The sequence below is a fragment of the Psammomys obesus genome, unplaced genomic scaffold (assembly GCF_907164565.1).
Source record: "Psammomys obesus unplaced genomic scaffold, mPsaObe1.curated_primary_1811, whole genome shotgun sequence".
NCBI classification, from domain to species: Eukaryota; Metazoa; Chordata; class Mammalia; order Rodentia; family Muridae; genus Psammomys; species Psammomys obesus.
The window spans coordinates 7,543,515-7,563,301 of NW_026596120.1; the positions used below are offsets into that span (position 1 = coordinate 7,543,515).

Genomic DNA, 19,787 nt, shown 5'->3' on the forward strand with positions numbered 1-19,787 from the left:
AGCTGCCAGGAACCCTGTGGTCCCCTGAGGAACAGCCTGGCCTCTGCACTGTTCCAAGGCAGAATGGAAGCATCTCCATGCTTAAATCTCAGGAAGCAAAATATCTGCTGTCCAGTGTTGCTCTGGGACCATCTCAAGTGCTGCTGCATCTGCTCAGGTGCCTTCCGACTCCAGCCACTGCTCTCATTTCCCTTAAACGGGATTCACTCACTGTGCTACTTGGGAAGCCAGCCTGGCTGGGTCACCGTCCAGCCACACTAACACAGAGCATGCAGCCAAGCTCCTACTCCCAGAGCAATGACAGAAGACTTGACCAACTAGGCTAGGGAACAGGTGACTAGTGACCTAGGAGAAGGGCCTGCGGAGGAAAGCAAAGACTTGGGGATAAAAGGAAACAAAGAAAGGAACAGAATGGGAGGCAGAACACCAACCTGAAATGAACTACAGTGAAAGGGCTGCAAGGCCAAGACAGGTCCTCGGGAGATCTGAGAGGAAGCTGCCATGTGATGTGGTACAGATATGCGGCCGCTTGTGATGTCCCAGAAACGTACCCTTGCTCCTGGGTTTCTGGCATAGGGTGTGGCCCCTTCATCAAGTTAGACACTGCTTTAGAGATCCCTTCTCTCTTCCTTCCAACAGCTTACCACTCATTAAATCTTGCTGATTTTTGCCTCTTAACTGTACTAAATTCATCCCTATTGCCACTCCCCTGCTTCAGAACTCATTATCTGTTGCTTAGACTATGGTAATAATGTCCTAATTGTTCTCCCTGTTTCCCTCCAAAGTCAATAAAGATTTGTAGGATGAAAAAAAATGCATGAATGCTGAGGTTTAAAGTGTTACAGCGGCTCTCTAGTCGGGAAACGCAGCAAGAAACCTTTCTACCATCTACTGAAAAGACGGACTTCTGTGGACAGGAGCCATGATGCCCACAAGGGTCAGATAATACAACACAGCCTGTGTGTTGGGCATGACCCAGCCCCTACTTTTTCCTTAGATCCCAGAGGGACTGACTTCTGATGTTCTACCTTTTCCTCTGTCCTGTTTCGCTGTACTCTACTCCAGGCCAATCAGAAATAAGGCTCCTGAAATGAGGCATAACTCATCTGTCCACCATGGTCACTGGGCAGAGACCCCATCAGTGTGGTAGACTGTGCTACTGGAAATGTAGCAAGAAAGAAACAGGCTTGTCTCTCTCAAAGGGCGGCTCTCAGAACCAGATGAAGCACACTTAGGGAAATGGTATTCCCCAGCTGAGTTAGCCTGCGAGGCTGGCAGTCCAGATGGAGTGAGCTGTTAGCATGCCACATGCAATTTTGCTCTTCTGTTTCTTCCCTCAAAACACTCTTTGCACTCTCCGTATCTCCCTTCTGTCCCCAGCAACATTCAAAATCAAATCACAAACATGTGCCCTTAGGCCCTCTGATCTTTAACAAGCCGATTCATCACTTCCTTCTAACCCCGAGTTCGGAAAATGACTATAACCCATGGTGGCCGAGTGGGGTTGAGTTCACCATGGACACCCCAGGTACACAGAGAATGAAAAGGGACATTCATTCCAAGTAAGATGTCACCTTAGATGGCTTCTGTGAACCAAGTCCAGGAAAAGATGTAATTTCAAGCATTCTGTGAGCATCACAAATCCCTGCATATTCTTTTTTGAAATAGTTGTTTGAAACACCATTTTCCTCCATCCCAGTGAATTGGTCCAGCGGGACAGGCATCCTCACAGAACTTTCCCGCAAGCCTGGTGGCATGATGCACAGAATATGATCATTTGGTTCTTTGGGCAAGGACAAGAAAAAAAAAAAATCATCCCAGAGATAGTGGTGGAGGCTCTTGTGAGGAGGCCCTCGTGAAGTGACACACTAAACTGCACACCAACGGGCCTCACTTCCCTCTTTAAGAGTCATGGTTACTGCCAAACACAGCCTGCCCGCTGTGGGAAGGAGTCTTTTCCTCTGCTCCCCCAGTGAAACTGGGGAGAGCTGCATGAGAGTCCCTAGGTATTCCTGTAGAGAACAAGGGAGAAGTACTGTGTGTCCAAACGAGATGAAGCGGTCCACGAACACAGTAGCAGTCAGCTATTAGAGTACATGGACCGGCCCCACCTCAGAGGAATCTTCTTTACAGATTCATTAGAGAGCTGCATTCCAGATCTAAGGACAAGGTTGGCCTTGATAAATGCTCAACGAAAAACCCTGCCTTTCAGGTAAACCTGTTTCCCGACTATCACGGACAGTTTCTATCCGTGTAAACTTCAGCAGTTGTCATACTTGGAGTCTCCAAGTTTCCACCGTTAAAGCTGCGTGAATATCTTCTCCTTACGGTAAACATGTGGAAGCTGAATGAAGCATCACATGCAGAGTGTCACAGGATACACACAATGGGTGTTCAGCTAAGGCCCTTTCTAAGCCCCCTCCATGGCATCCTTTTATCTGCTCGACTTCCTGTTAATAATTCCCCACCTTTCTCCTTTCTTGCAGCCCACTTTCCCTCTCCATTGATAATTCCCTGCCTGTCTGCCTTTCACTTCCACTTGTGGGACACCTTCCTTCACCCACCTCCACCCTACCTGAAGCTGCTCTGCTGTGGGCCGCCAGGCTCAGCTTCGCAGGCCTGTACCCTTGAGCAGTTGTTTAGTTGCAGCTGCGTGTTCCGGTGCTTTGGTGTTCCTCTATTAAAATTCTAATTGTTTCACTCGCACTGGGCCTTGAAAGTGATGCGGCTGCTGGGTGGAGAGGAGTTAAACCCTTTTGTGAGTGCCTGGCACCGCTCTTCGGAACGGTCCCAGGCAAGCTGCTCGCCATGGTAGAAAGACTCTGAGTGTCTCTTGGCCCTGAGCTGCACTTTGCCATTTAATCCCTGTCTTACCGGTAAAGAGTGGAAGCCCTGTCATGCTCTTTGCCTAAAGCCACACCATTGGCAAACAGACTCTTGAATCAGTTGCGTCTGAGGCCAAAAGCTGAGTTTTCTCACCCCCCCTGCCCTAAACCAATATCCGTTCAGGAGGACTAGGGTAGGTGGGGAAGGCTGGCCTTTTTGGTCTAATTAGATAAGCTTCGTTTGCATGGATCACTTGTAAGCTATTAACTGAACGAAATCTCAAAGGAAAAGCCTACCGCATAATTTCTGAAGGGATTTCTCAGAGTAGGTCTCTCGGTCACAGCCCTTGCCGATGTAATTAGTCTGCAGCTCTGCGGTGACCTGGAGGGAGGACACTGCTCCGTCGCACGTCTCCAGGTGGATGCTGGGGAATAAGGGCAAACTCCCCGAGCCAGGCTGGTACTCGATCCTTTTTGTCCAATCTGAGGAAATAAGGAGAAGATTAAGTCAGTCACAGTCAGCCCTGCTAGTCCACTTGTTTTGAAAAGTTGAATTCGTCAATAAATGATTTGTTTTAACGAGTAGATTAGTGAAGAGTGTGAGGAGAATGGAAAATTTACATTTGCTCGGTTAAAGATCCTACCTTAAGAGAATGCCAGGTGAACCAGAAGGCTGTACCCAGCTGCATTGAGCCACAGAAGACTATACAAAATACACATACATACACACTGTGTATTGTGGGGAAAATAAAGTGAGCCACCGGACCCAGAAACATCAGTGATGCACAGAAGAAGTAGAAAGTAAAACCTGATTGCAACGCATTACGATGACTAAGTCACTTGACCTTGAAGATGCCTGACATTTGCTGCTGGACCACTTGGAGCCTGTGTGACACTGAGAAATGGTGGGGGGAGAGTCTGGGATGGAAAGTGGAATGATGATGTGGATGGACTGATGCCAATTCTCTCTCTTTTCTCCTTTTACAATGCATCAGTGGAGGCATTTTAGAGAGCTATGTCTTAACCCTTTTCCCCCATTTGATCTCGCATGATGTTTCTTATTTCAAAACAAAAGGAAGCATGGTTCTCCAGGGCATATGTGAGGTTACAGGGAGAGTGCAAGGATTCTCAAACATTCAAACCTACGGCTCAAGTCTGGCTGATCACCCTGTCGCTGCTTTTCAGTGGGAAAGTAATTGAGGGGTGATAAAGCATTTAAGAGAAGCAAAAATTACAATCAAAATGGCAGCACAGAAGAACAGAGCAATCAAGGAGAATAAACACTGAGTGGGTTCAGGTGAGAATTGATTGATACATAATAGCTTGATACATAATAGCAGCAATTGGACTGCAGAGCCACTGACTCAAGACAAAGCAAGCTCCCAAAGACTGATAATCCGTGGTCCTCTACAACAGCCAGAATTCCACACTGCAAGGATACATCTGAGAAGCTGTGTGGCCACTCTCAGCCACACCTTCATGCAGAAAGAGGAATGGAGTTGGTGAAAGATGTCAACTGTGGGTGGGTACAATGAATTGACAGGTTCCAAGTGTTTGTCAGACTGAGCATCATTAGATGGTATCCTTTTGCCACATAGACATGGAGATCCGTGAAGTGACTGATCTCACCTGTGAGAACCTTAGCAAGTCTTGCATTTGTGGGACTGTATGTCAGTGTGCAGCCACTGGGCACACGAGTCCCTAGTGGGACACTGGCATCCATCAAAGAGATCCACAGAGAAAGCTGGCCTAAGAGACCAGTCAGGTGACTTCCTTCGTTGAGCAGCCATTTCTATTGTGTTTCTACATGCCTTCCCCCTGACCCCACCACCACCTACAGCACCATGGTTGCAACAGTGAAGAATTCAGGAGTGAGAGAAAGAGGTGGTGATGACTAAGGTTGTGCTGACCCAACAGGAGGAGAGTGGCAAAGGACCTCTAGACTGAGAGTTCTCATATGAATTTGAGGCATGGATGCCAAGGACTGGTGTGTTCTATTTGATGTAGTGGCAGCAAAGATCTTGGTTTGGCTGTAAGGTCACAAGCAAGCTCTAAAGGCTTCTAAGCTGCAGGTACCTCATGAGTACAGTAGGGATATTAATAGAGGTCTTACAGAGCTAGAATAAGGGTCAAGTGTGACAATGTATTCCTGAATAAAATGGGGTTCTGATTGGGGTTTCCTGCTCAGGAAGGAAAAATGCCTGCTTGTACCATGTTTAGATAACCATATAATATGGGGTTAGCTCTAATCTTACCTGTCAATTTGTGCCCTTTTACAGAAATTATTAATAGTCATACTGTGAGCAGAAGTTGTGTATCATGGCTCTGAGATTCACCCCCAAGGAACTGACAATGGGAGGATGTTCTGATGAACATATCCAAGACCACAAAGGAAAATATGCCCTATTTTGGCCTTGAGGATCTGAGACCAGACCATCTGATCACATTCACGAAGCCTTCTGCTGTCCTTAGTCCAATGTCCCCAGTTCAAACCCAAGAACAAACCACAGAACAAAGGAAAGGAAGGCTTTTTATCAGAATGTTGTCTGAGAGCCATGGTAGTCTAAGAAGTCATCCACAACTAGCTAGTAACATGTCCCAGTTACAAAACATTTCGTATCACTGTATTTGATCATGCTGTTTCTTCTACAAGGTATCTCCTCCCCTCCTGCCATATCCTGCATGTGTCCTCCTGAGATTTCCATCTATATACATGCCTCTGTCATGTTTCCACAGTGCTGGCCACATTAGTATGTAGCACTAGGCCCCATGTTTAGGAGATGACTGAATCCCCATCATGTTGCAGGTCCCTGGTCCAGAGTAGGTTCTTTTAGGAAAGTTCTTTGAATCCCCTAAGACAGCAGCTGAAGCTATCCACCTGTGGCCTGTCTCCCTCAGCAACTGCGAATTCCGTAAAAGCAGGGGTCGTGATGTTTGGTTTTAAATCTTCCACAGCTAGCCCCTAGTGTAGGAAATATTTGTCAGGAGGACCTGGAGAAGTCTGGAGACGTCACTGCTGTAATAGCAGCCCATCCTGAGGCCCAGACAGAATCCAAAGCTCATCTATAACTTTCTTTTGTTTCCCTATCCACCCTATTTTCAGCCCTTCAGAACCATCCCTCCCCACAGCAGCACAAAACATATTTGCTTCTCTGTTCTTGGCAAGACACTTGGTCCATAGCTGACAACAAAGGATCTTCTCCCTCCTGAACAAGATACGAAATCCAGGAGATGGCCCACTTTCTTCCATCCCTCTCGGGACCCTCTTAGTGTGTTGCAAATGGTTTTTTGAAGGAGACTTTGGTGTAAGCACAATGGCATGAGTTGAGGGTCCTAAAGTCTAAGAACATATCCTCCCTTATGTGGACTTTGGCCACAGAACTGACTCCATTTATCCTGTGGGCTTTGAAGCCATCTTTCTCATCTAGATATCTGAATGGCTATTTGTGATGAGAAATATCACAAAAAGAGAGCAAGCAAAGTAAAAACTAAATCGTGATATAAAGCCTGTGGGAGGCTGGCCCCGAAGATTTGTCCTCTGGTCACCCCCTTGGTTGGCAAGGCTAGGCTCTCTATGGCCACCATAGAAAAGCCAGGTACAAAAGAGCTTTAAAAGCAGCAAACTGCCAGTTGCTTTGGTGACCTCACCAGACTTGTTTTTGAGGGTTACAAGGAGCAGGCAAAATTGCCACTGTCCAGTAAAAGAAATCGATGAAGCTTTCTGAGCACAGCATCCCTGAGAGAGCAGGGAGCTTACACAAACATCTCAAGCTCTTGCAAAAGGAGGCTGAGGAGGGCTGAAAGGAGCCAGAGGAAGTCATCATACCCAGCCTTGGCCACATGACATGTCTATTCCTGCTCATCATCTGGAGGGTGAGAGAATTTGGTGTTTAAAAGTATGGTCCATCAGTCCAGGCCTCCCCGTATCGACCCCAGCCCTACCACCTGCTATGGGACTTCGAGGAAACCATCTGCCCTCCCAGAGCCTAGGCTTCTATAAATTTGTAAAAACTACTTAGAATTTTGGGAGATGGGATTAAAAACAGGGTTATTTCACCATCAAACCTAGGGACATCTTCAAAAGATACATTGCTTAAGTTATCGCTTCTTAAATGATACTCCAGGAAGTGATTATCAGTCAGTTCATCCACTTTCACATAATTTAATCCTCCCTGGGACCCAGCGTGGGGATGTTATTGCCTTAATTACACAAACAAGGAAGCGACAGCCGAAAATTGGTGTGACTTGCCAAGGGCCACACAATTCTTTTGCAGAAGTCCCCTCACGAAGCCTGAGAATTTACCAGGACTGAGGACAAGTGCCATTTTTTTCACAGGTTCATTTTTAAAGACCTACTTTGCACTAGTTTCTTAAAGGGATAATCCCGTTATTAGCAAAGGACCAAGGAGTGTGGTCAGCTTCAGCCTGACCTTGAGGCAGTTAGTAAATTCACGGCCTCTGGAACAAGGATGAGCAAGAGACACACGTGATGATACTGATGTCGATAGTGTTGGTCGATTCTTGGATTTTGTGCAAACCCATGGTCAAAAATGAATCTGTGAAAATGGCATTTGTTCTCAGTTCTGGCAAACTCCCAGGCTCAGAGGGAAGATTTTGTAAGAGTTGTATGGCCCTGGGGAAGTCACATCAATTTTCAGCCATGGCTTCATGAGGCCTGGGGGACAATTCCTATCTAGAAGAGTGGAGAGACCTGGACTTGAACCTCAACTTCTCCGAACGCAGACATGTGACCTTAGCAAAGTCACTGTCATCTCATGGCCTCTGTTGCCTCATCTGAAACCATTCCATCTGCTCCTGGGCCTATCATGAGCCTCTAAAGAGACGATGCAACCTAAAGGTCTAAGCCAAGGACCTTCCCATGATGCCTCTGTAAGAACATCTCACTTTTGCCATCACAAGCCTCCCAAACTGTTCTTCTTGTAAAAAAATAATAATGATAATCTTGTCAGTGTGTAAAGGGTCTAGATGCTGGTTTATAAACTGATTCTTTTTTTTTTTTTAAGTGAACAGAAAGAAGACAACTGCCTGCTGTTTTAATAACGAGGCCTAAATTACCCTGCCAATTTTCCTGAGGATGCTAAGAGTAGAATGGCATTGAGATTTAAAATCCTTTTTGGGGATTAAGAATTTGGAAACATGATGATTTTATTAAAATTTCTGCTAAATTTAGGGGTCACACTTTTTTTTTTTAATCAGGAGACTAGTAAATGCTTAGAAGTTTCACACTGAACACCTAGAGTCGAAAAGAAGTGAATCAGAGATTTCCAGAAAGCACAGGTTTTGTGGCTTTTATACTAGAACATCCAAGTCATTGATTCAATCTGGACTTTGGGAATGTCACAGGAAGATGGAAGGGACACGCCTGGGCTTGGCTGAGACAATCTCCTTTCTTCTGCACAGGCTTGGATGCCTCCAGCTCCCTTCTGCCTCAGCAGTTAGCAGCTGAAGGAGATTCACGTCTCCTAGGAAGTTGCTGGATTCCCATAAGCTGAGTAGCTGAACATTGGAATGCTGGGGAGTGGGAGGATGGGGAAGGAATTTCATGAACAGGTTTGAACAGGATCTTTCAGTAATATGGTAAGTTGGAGTTGGGCACCAAGCACCCTACAGTGCTACCAGGATAAGCTACCACGGTACCTTGGCTAAGCAGTGGCCATCTTGTGCATCCAAACGGTGGGTAAGGAAGGAGAAGGCTACAGAGGTTAAGTGGAAGTCAGAGGGTGAGTGCTGCATAAGAGATTTAGATTTCATTTCAGTGCCAAGGAAGAGCCATAAATATGTGCTCAGAGTGGACACAAAAGACCCAACAGTGGGCTTTAGATGTTCATTTGAGAGCTAGGCAGGGCCCTAGTACTCACTTTCAGACTAGCAGAGCACTCCTGCCAGCTAACTCATGATCAGTCCTGTGAGGGGCGTCATCTCTGCTAGGAGCATACAGAGAAAGGGTAGGAATCTCCACCCAGCACAATTCAGGCAGCTTCCAGAATGTCGCCTCTGCATCTGGACAGGCAGGTGCCACTCTGGCTCTGCCACCTTGTTCTTGGATGTGAGGGCTAACTCACTGGACCCCTCTGGCTTTCATTTCTCTTACTGTACCATGAGCATCACTCAAATGCCGTTTCTCTGGGAGTGCTCCTGGAAACCCGGGAAACAGAGGCTGTCACTGTTACTATCATCATGTATGTTTCTCTCTTGTCACTATTCCACATGCTGTGAACTTACTAACCATGCTAGGTGCCAGACAGAAGCTGGAGGATGGGAGGTAGAGTTCCTACCTCTTACTTTTAGGAAACACAGTCACATGCCAGCTTAAGGCTGACAGAGGCAAAGAGGTAGTTTATGACACAAGGGACACTCAGAGACTTTCTGGAGGAAGTAACTAGGGTGTTTGTTTTAATAAAGGCTTTTAACCATTGTTCCTATGTGTGTACGGCCAACACATCAGGATACAATCCCTGCCAGCAATGTTGCCGTGGTGCATGGTGCCACCCAAGAGGCAGAGGACAGCAGAATCCATGGACAAGGTGCTTTACTGTGTCTTCCATGGGAAGGGACAGTAAAGGACAGCAGTAATTCAGGCTAGCCTTAGCCACTTTGGGGATTTCAGAGGCTCCGGGGCACCAGAGCTGTGCTTAGTGGTATGGTAGCCATGTCTGGGTAATCGGGGCAGTCAGGAGATGGGCAGGGTCAGCTATAGGTGTACAGTAGGCTATGGATTGGTTGGTTTGCATTTTATAGGGTAAGCAAAGCCCTAGATCTCAAAGCATCAAAACTCATAAAACATAAGATACAGTTCATACCATACTGTGGAATCAGTGGAAAGCTGCAACTCCAATATGGCTTCCCCGAGGGCACTTAAAAGTTCAAGGGGTATGACTTAGGTAGAAAAATATGCAATGTTCACCCAACCTTGGCTTGAACAACCGAGAAGCCTGGCATGACTCGGAGGGTGTGGACAAGCTAGAGGCTACTGGTGCCTGCTATGAGCACAGGCTAGAAAGGAGTGTTGGAGGCAGGTGGCCAGGACCATGACTGCTGGCCTGAGCAAGAGTTCTTTGGTATATACAAACAGTCCCTCAAGGCCTGTATGGAAGACAGTGACAAAAGCCGACCCTTAGCTCTGTGAGTTCTCAGAATCCTGTCCCCTCATGGTTCCTCAGGATGAGTCTTCCTCTCAGCATCCAGGATCCACTTTAGGCAGGACCAGGGAATGGTAGATGGTATGGTACAGAATGAGCAGCTGGACCTGAGTGCAAACACTACCCCTGCCTCCGGCTTATCAGCTGCTGCACCACCGGGGGGCCATGAGACCTTTCTGTGCCCCCATTTATTTTGCAAAACAGGGGAAGATTGTAGCTATACCTCATGCAGCTTATGCATACTGATATAGTACCAGTTAGAAGCTCAAGCAGGGCTCAGGAGATATGGGCTGTCTTCATTAGGCTTCTGAATGTTGACTTTTCCTCATGAATCCATTGGAATCTGAAGGCAGGCTCTGCTATTCTTGTAAACAGCCCTCTGGAGGGGTGAGGAGTGGTGTCCTCAGGCTAGGTCTGACCATCCCGGTGAAGGGGAAGCTTTATTTTCTCCTATGGGAGAGGAAGCTGGGCTGGCCAGAGGGTGTATGAATTCCTGGGAATCTTGCAGCCAGCAGCTGACCTAGCAGTTGTACTGGATTGACCTGAGCCCTAAGCTCCAAAAGCATTCCTTGCCTTTCTGACTTGATTTTCTTTTCCCATCTCATCAGCCATGGCCCAGATCTTCCTCTGTTGGAGGGAGCCAGGAGTTGGAGTCACTGAAGAGTCTGGGGTTGTGGCAAGGCATGCAGTCTGAGCTACTGACTGCTTGGAAGGACACCTGATTGGTTGATTGGTTAACTGTCACTGTCTTTAAATCTTTAATGATTTAAAAACAATAAGCCTCTGGTTTCCATTTGTACCAGAACCCACAAATGACATGACTAGTCTTTGCCAGCTTTCATTGGTCAAATTTTTTAACCTTTTTTTAAAAAAAATTATTTATTTTTATTAATTATATTTGATTCATTTGTATCCCAGCTGTAGCCCCCTCCCCCAGCCTCCTAATCCCATCCTCCCTCCCTCATATCCTCCCATGCCCCTCCCCAAGTCCACTGATGGAGTGGTCCTCCTCTCCTTCCATCTGACCCTAGCCAATCAGGTCTCCTAAGGACTGGCTGCACTGTCTTCCTCTGTGGCCTGGTAAGGCTGCTCCCCCATCAGAGGAAGGTGATCAAAGAGCAGGCCAATCAGTTCATGTCAGAGATAGTCCCTGATCCCATTACTAGGACACCCACTTGGAGACTGAGCTGCCATGGCCTACATCTGTGCAGGGGTTCTAGATTATATCCATGAATGGTCCTTAGTTGGTTTATCAGTCTCAGAAAAGACCCCTGTGTCCAGATTTTTTGGTTCTGTTGCTCTCCTTGTGGAGCTCCTGTCCCCTCCAAGTATTTCTATCTCCCCCTTCTTTTATAAGATTGCCTGCACTCTGCCCAAAGTTTGGCCATGAGTCTCAGCATGTGCTGTGATACCCTGCTGGGTACAGTCTTTCAGAGGCCCTCTGTGGTAGGCTCCTGTCCTGTTCCCTGTTTTCTCCCTCTTTTGATGTCAGTTCCATTCGCCTTTCTGAGTGAGGATTGATTATCTTACTCAGGGTCCTCCTTCTTGATTAGCTTCCTTAAGGATTTTAGTATGTTTATCCTTATAAGTGAGTATATACCACGTGTGTCTTTCTCCTTCTGGGATACCTCACTCAGGATGATCTTTTCTAGTTCCCATCATTTGCCTGCAAATTTCATGATTTTCTTGTTTTTAGTAGTATTCCATTGTCTAAATGTACCACAATTTCTGTATCCATTCCTCAGTTGAGGGACATCTGGGTTGTTTCCAGGTTCTGGCTATTACAAATAAAGCTGTTACCAACATGGTTGAGCAAATGTCCTTGTTTTGTACTTGAACATCTTTTGGATATATGCCTAGGAGAGGTACAGCTAGATCTTGAGGTAGCACTATTTCTAATTGTCTGAGGAATCGCCAGATTGATTTCCAAAGAGGTTTAACAAGTTTACATTCTCAACAGCAGTGGAGGAGGGTTCCCCTTTCTCCACATCCTCTCCAGCATGTGTTGTCACTTGAGTCCTTGATCTTAGCCATTCTGATGGGTGTAAGGGGAAACCTCAGGGTCGTTTTGATTTGCATTTGGCTGATCACTAGGGATGTTGAGCATTTCTTTAAGTGTTTCTCTGCCATTCAATATTCCTCTATTGAGAATTCTCCATTTAGCTCTGTACCCCATTTTTTAATTGGATTATTTGATTTGTTGCTTTTTATCTTCTTGAGTTCTTTATATATTCTGGATATCAGCTCTCTGTCAGATATAGGGTTGGTGAAGATTCTTTCCCAATCTGTAGGCTGTCATTTTGTTCTGATGACAGTGTCCTTTGCTTTACAGAGGCTTTTCAGTTTCATGAGGTCCTATTTATTGATTGCTGCTCTTAGAGCCTGTGCTGTTGGTGTTCTGTGATCTTTAACCTTCTTAAGCCCCTTTCTTCATCTGTAGGATAGTAACACTAATTAATTGTCCCAAAGGGAGGCACCAAAGCAAAACTACCAAGACTAGGGCTTTGAAGCTAGCTCTGATGTGATTCCAGCTCTGCTGTTTACTCCTGGGGGCAAGCCATTTCCTTCTCTGTGTGTGAATTTATTCACACAAACACCTAGTTCAGAGTCAATTATACTGTTTCTATGAGATAATAAATGCCAACCACTTAGCCCCGTGCCTGATATGCATAGGCACATACATTCCAAGTGTCTGGATTGTAAATTATTTGCCTTTCTCTTTTTCCAATTAAAAACAATTACACACAGGAACCATTTAAAAAGAAACACAACACAAACTCTGTGAACTCAATTACAAATGTAAGGACTCCCCTCTCTTCCTTTATGACTGACCCCTTTGCCATTTGCTATATTTTATTTTAGCAACAGCATTTTTACTACCTTTTAATTCCTCCTAAAAGAGATAATTAACTACAAAAGGCAGAGAAGTGGGGGTGGTATGGATCTCTATACCCAGAGCTTTGGTTTGGCCTTGGGCCATGCTCTTGCTGGTCCCTCTATCCGGGGTTCTGGTTCTTCTCCTGCTTTCTCTCTTGGGTGGCTCTAGAAAGGAGGTTTCTCTGGTTGGCCTTGGTGGAGAGTCTGTTGCCCACCTCCAGCCAGCCCCTGCTCCCAAGAAAAAATTATTAACCTTTTTGTTTGTGTTCCAGCACCATTCTAGGGTCAGGTTAGTATGTCGTACACTGAGTAAGCACTCAGTAATTATCTGTAAAATCAGTGATTATGTCTACAACACACACAAGTGCTCACGCATGTACATACATTCTGCAATTCTTGCTGCCCAACACCAGGAATCTGTTACTATCCTAACATTTTGGCACACCTCGCCTATCTCTTATACCCCTAGCACCTGGTCAACTAATGACTGACAGGGTGCCAGGCTTTAAAGTGGGATGGATTCAAGACACCCTCAATGCTGTGTGCATGGGCTTGGAGGGGAAGGTGAGTGTGTGTATTGAAATTATCATAAACTACTTTAATGTTGGGAACCTCCTTGTATTCGTCACCCTATTTAGTTTCCTTATTTAAGCTCAATAAATGCCAGATAAAGTAGCTCAGAATTCATCTTGCCATGACATTTTCTCCAGTTTCCAGGATATAGAGGGTATGTCATTCTGTCCCTGGTCAACAGTGTGATTACTGGCTCTTCTGTCTCACCCTGCAGAATTCAGAGTCACACCTATTAGCAGATATTTCAAGCTCATCTCGGTAGCACTGGAAAACTTCCAGCAGATTTCTGCCCAACAGTTAGACTTTTCTTAGGCCCACTTCCCTGGCTTATCACCGTTAAATGGAAGACCGTGGGCCTCCAGGTCAGGACCTGCTGAGATTACTTTCCTGGCAGACGGGAGCCATCCCCACGTCTACCTCATCCAGTGAAGCTTGGGGGCAAAAGTTTGTTCCAGAATATGTTCTCACTCGCTCTGTCCCCCCACCCAGCTCTTCAACTCGCTTGCTACAGATCTACCCAGTTCAGAGACAGAATGAAGGCATGGGTATGCAACTGTACTTGCACAGAGTAATTTCATAATTGTCCAGTCTAATAACAGTAAAATCCTGGGTTTTCATCTTTGCTACCTATTTCACTTTTTTAAAAAAACTTGATTCTCTTATTGTTTCACGACGTGCTGGTCCATGACTGATTCTGAGAAACCCTGGCCCTTCCCTAAAGATAACTTGAGAAGCTCTGCTCCAAACAGCAGGTATTGAAACTAGTTCCTAAAGCCTATTTCCAAGGCATTTAGCTCCAGCTTTAGAGCATCGCAACACTTTTAGCTGTAACTTAAAGTGTACCAGGGCGCCTTTAGAGCCTACTAAACCTGCACTGTGGTTTAGATGGCTCCCAAGGCCAATGTGTCTTCACTCCAGTTTTAGGGCCATCATCATTTCTCACGCGGGCCAATTACTATGATAACCTCTTTACTTCTCTTTGTTCCTCCATCCTATACTTGACACCATTACCCAACTACATCTCTTTCAATTTCTCTTCTGAGATGTCTTCTGTGACTAGAGAGCCCGGACCTTGCTTTCTCTTCAGAATTCACACAGCCCACAAGCCCCATCACTGTGCTGATCAGATTTCTGTCTGTAGACTGCATGGGATGGTGGCTGGCTTTAGGATCACCCCAAAACTCCTAACGACTCCTCCTTTCCTGACCTCAGAAGATTGCAGTAGAAAGTTTTTTGGGGAGTGAAGGGAAGAAGGGAGACAAAATATGTCACTTAATTTGGTTTCTCAAGTGCTCTGGGTGCACAAAGAGACTTGGAAAACTCAAGTTTAGACAATAGTGGGCAAGAAGTTCCCTCACATGCACAGAGGAAGAACTCAGGAAGATCCACACCTTATGACTGAACATGTGTTAAGGCACCCTGAAGCCTGGACACTGGCGTAGTGGGGTGGGACAGCATACCAAGGGACTTCATAAGAGGTTGTCCTTCCTTTTTTTGTAGGACATAGGTCATAGTCTCATAAGAACCTCAGAAGCAGGACAGGGCGCTTGTGATGTTCCAGTAGGGCTACACAACTCTGTCACTATTGAGTTGGGGTTAAGGGACATGATTGTTTTGACCAATAAAACAACACGGCTAGTTATACAGGGAAAAAAATTCAACAAGCTGTGAGTGTGGAAAAATCCCAAGCCCATAGTATTCTCGGGTAGAATGCATATGGAGAGTCTTTCAGCTGCTGAGGAGGGCGCTGTTGCTTCAGCGTCGCTTTTAGGTTTGGTCAAACTAGAAAATGGAAAAGGAAGGACTTCCCGAAGTTAAAGCTATGCACAGAAGAAGCGCACCCAGAATTTAGAGCTGGGCCCTCTTCACAAGCCTTCTGTCCTCCCATTAGGGAACGTTACAACCTTTGTCCATAAGGTTGCATTGGTGGCAGTAGCCCTGATGGGCAGCTGTGGGCTTCTTTCCTTCCCTTTCCTGAATGAGACTGCTCACAGCTTACCCTGCCCCTGGACTCTCTGCTATCTATTGTGTTTAACAAATCATGTTCTTTTTGGATCACAACTCTCTGAACAGAAGCTTCCCTCTCTAGACCTTACGGGCACCATGGCTTTGGGTGGTAATCTGAGGAACTTTTGAAGATCTTAGGAAGGACATAGATGTATTTTATAGTCACAGAGAAGAGGCCACTAGTGATGAAGAGGGGTCTGTAGAGACTGGATTATTGCCTGTGGCTTTGGGTTTGGTTTGTGGCTTGACCAGTGGAGTGTGGGTAGATGGGACAGTTCTATGTAGAGGCTTTGTGAAGCCAAATCTGTTTCTATCCACTCTTGCTGGTTTCTGTATCCGCCAAGAGAACCATATGCACCAGACAGGCTACTGACCAGTGATATCTCTAAATGAGAAGGTGGAGTAGAAAGTTCCCCTGTGACCTGGAGTGAATACCAAGTTTGAAAATAAGGCTAAGCATCCTGGCTCCAGAAGAGACTGGTAGAATGGATTGACAGTGGTGTGGAGAAAATGCTGGAGGGTAGGAGGGAGTGGACGTTGGTAGAGCTGGAAGGTCTGGATTCTAACCCTAGTGGAGATGGATCCAGGTCAAGCTGGCTAACAATCTTCCATTGGTCTGTTAAGGAGGCAATCTGGGGAGTCTGACTCAGAAGCACTAAAGATGATGATATGAGATATCTGTGATTATTTAGTACCAGAATGCTGTGGGTATCTCTATTCCATAGGGTGGGCTCAGTTGCTTTTAGTTTATCTGTGGCTGCTCTCCCATGAGCTGGGAAAAAAAAAAAAGGCTGGGACTACAGCTAATCTGTTTTCTGAAACTCCAAGGCACAAGGGGGGCAGATAAGAAGTCCCCTTGGGACCTGCACTTGAGCTTTCTTCCCTTCTGGCTGTGTTCTTATCTAACATATTGATTTTCAGTTAATCATAAATACAAGTATATGCTGACTTAGAGTCAGGCTGAACCATTTAGCATCTTCCACCCTTTGATTGCATTGTCTGTCTACCATGTGATTTTTCTAATTATTCATTTGTCTTTGTGATTGTGTGTGTGTGTTCATGTGGGTGTACGTGCATGGAGAGGTCAGAGGTCAACTTCAAGTATCCTTCCTCAGGCGCTGACTCCCTTGTGGATTGTTTGTTTGTTTTTGTTTTTTAGACATAGTTTCTCATTGGCATAGAGTTTACCAATTGGGTTAGGCTAGCTTGCGGGGGAATCCACCTGTCTCAGCTTTCCCAGCACTAGGCTTATAAATGAATTCCACTATATAAAGCCACTCAGTGGGTGGCTTCCCATGGGTTCTGGGGGTTGAACTTAGGTCCTCATGCTTAGCCACCAAACCATCTCTACAGTGCCTTTTGATTGTTCATTTATCTGCAACTATTAACGCCACATTCAATCAAAAGTTCCAGAAGAGCATAGATTGTATCTATTTCATTACCATTTAAGCCTGGACCAATTTCTGGGAAACAGTAGGTTCTCACCAAGTATTCCAGAAATGAATGGCAAGGACACATCACATTAGAGAAGATGCCTATGGGAATGCCCTGACCAGCCAGTTTGCTGTGGTCAGGCTTGCTTCACTTTGCACTCACTGTAGATTGCCTTGCTCATCCCAGTCCTTCAGAATCAAAGACAATGCCATTCTGAAGGACTGGCTTTGCCATTCATTCTATGTGCTGCCTCTCCAGGCCCCACACAGGTGTCTGTGCATAGATCTTAGGTAGGTTCCGCAGTGGCCATCCTGGCACAGGCACCCTCATGTACTCCAGTCCCAGCAACCATTGGCCTTCCATATGTTGCACAAGGGAACCGTTCTGTTCTGCACAGATCTGTCATGCTGGGATGAGTGTTTCAGCTCTCCAATAGTGTGAGCTCTTGAGAGTGTAGGTACCTCCTCATTTCAGCCCATGGCAGTTCTTTCCTTTCTTTCTCTCTGCTTTCATGCCCTTTGGAGGGCGAATGCACGGTCAACACAGAAGAGATTCATATGCTATTCAGAAAGCAGGGCCTTGAGCTTCTGCTTTCTCCCCAGCCCTTTGTGTGAGCCATTCACCTCCATCCTCATGCTTCTCCAATAGAAGTGGCTCGATGCTGAAGAGATACAGGCAGTTCAGAGCATCCCTGATAAGAGATACTTCTCTCAAACGGGAAATCATTAACTCAGCAAACCAGGGTACTTTCTTATGGATTTATAGAAATGCTTCTCTCTCATGCCCAATAAACACGACCATTTTCCAGGCAATTTTCTTATCTTGGGGAAAAAATGCATTATTGGTGTGAGATGGAGCATCTGTTCTTTGAGAATATTTACTTTTATGTCTCCGAGTAGCATTTCCAAACGAAAAGTATGGTTCTTCATGCATGCATTTTCGGTCCTTTTGAAAACATGGCTCATGTTGGTTTTGTCACGTTCTAGCCATGTAAATCTCATTGGATTATCAATTGCATACAGCTTCAAAACTTAATTTTACACAAAAAGGACTTCGACTCTAGGTGGCTCAAGAGCACGTTTCAACCGGAAAGTATTCTCAAGTTAGAATTTAAGTTCTTACATCTTTGGAAAATGTGACCCAAGTCCCAGTGTACTGAAGACATGGAGAACCCAGTGTCCACATGTGTGGGTGCTGGGAGATGCAGCTGCTGGGGGATGCAGCTCTTCCTCATGGCTGGGGCAGTGCTGACTCGTCAGAAAAGGTCAGGAAGGTGCTTGGTAACCTGTCTCAGGCTTCAAAGCCTTCAGACTTTACGCTAGTCTATGCACTCCTGAGAAAGTAAATAAGAGTTTAAAGACTGTATAGCCATATTCATGAATATTCACGAATGCTTTGATAAGAAAACTAGAACCATGCCAGTGCCTGAAAACCACTGGCTACAAGACACGGCCAGGCACATTTGCATATCCCTCTGTGAACGAACATTATGCAGCTGGTGAGGTTTTATGATGTGGGAGATTTGTACACCATGAAATGAGAAAGAGCATGAGGTTCACATGGCTGAGTAACAGGAGAACGCATAATAATGATAATACCACATTATTAAATTATGAGCATTTTATTATCATTACTGCCATTATCATTAATATTATTTCATCTTGTGTAAATGTGTTTGTGATTGTGTAATTGTGTATATATGTGAGTTTGTGTACATAGGTGTGTGTGCGTGTGTATGAAAGAGGACGCAGGCATGCCACATGCACGTGGAGGTCAGAGGACAGCCTCATGGCAGCCTTTGCATTTCACCTTGTCAGAGGTTTTGCTGCTCTGACCTCCAGGCTAGCTGGCCCTGCAAGCTCTCAGGATTTCTCCCATGTGTACCTTCCATCTCTGTGCAGGAGCACTGGGACTACAGACCGAAGCCTACCAAGTCTGGAGAGTCAGATCCTATCTTCTTTATTGTACAGCACATTCTTTGCCTCCTGAGCCATCTACCCTGCCCAACTGTGGGAACATTTTGAACTGGTTATTATTGTACCATTTTTTAATATTCAAAAAATGATCATAAACTCTATAATTAAAGATAGTAGTATTAAAGGTTTTGGTGGCCCAAATGTCATTTATCTTGAAGTTTCCTCCAGAATGCAGAGTGTGTAACAGTCACCTGAGAAACATCTCTCTTCTAGGCCCGAGGATGTCTGCCCTGTCTTTGTCACAGGCCACACTGGCATATGTGAGTGCCAGAACACTTTGGGATTTGATATTGTGGATCTTACACTCAATTTGGATAACCAAAGTATCCAAACTTTAGGGGTCGGGCAAAGCCCAAAAGCCTTATAGGCTGACGAGGAACAATATACCATCAGCATTTGCTTCTGGCTTATAGAAAGAAAGGCTTGTTTGCCCAAGAAGCTATGGTAGGTGAGGTATCCTGTTTTCATTAATCAAGCCTCCTGTCTGGGGGACAAGGTTCCTACTCCTCAGAGCCTGAGTCTTCCCTTTGTGAACCTGGCTGCTATGACCCAGGGATTCAGAGTCTCAGGCCAGAGACAGACACTGACACTGGAGACACTGAGGGTAGCAAGGCCATAAAGGCATCTGTTCTCTGGCAGAGATCTTGGTACTAAAACAAGAAAAATAAAGCTTGTTTTAGACTATGCCTAATGCAAGGTATGACCTAATTAGGTCGTGGTGGCAACATCCTTCTAAGACATTAAGGGTTTTATTAAGGGACTAGGTTAGGGGTAGAGGGAGCAAATGAGGGCTCATAGGATTCAGTCCGTTACCAGGAGAGTGGGTTATTATAAGGTAGTTCAATTTCTGTGACTCTCTTACATGCTCCTATTTCCCTTTCATCTCCCCACCATGTTGTGATACAGCATAAGGCCTTTGCCAGATGCCAACCTGC

At 45.6% G+C, this 19,787-nt stretch overlaps 1 protein-coding gene across 1 annotated transcript in view; it reads right to left on the minus strand.

Moving 5' to 3' along the window:
• Clstn2 (calsyntenin 2) overlaps positions 1–19,787 on the minus strand; it is a 572,340-nt gene that overhangs the window by 83,703 nt on the left and 468,850 nt on the right. The window contains exon 6 of the mRNA XM_055629720.1: positions 3,123–3,308. Within this exon, the coding sequence (XP_055485695.1) occupies positions 3,123–3,308 (186 nt within the window). The remainder of the gene's footprint in view (positions 1–3,122; positions 3,309–19,787) is intronic.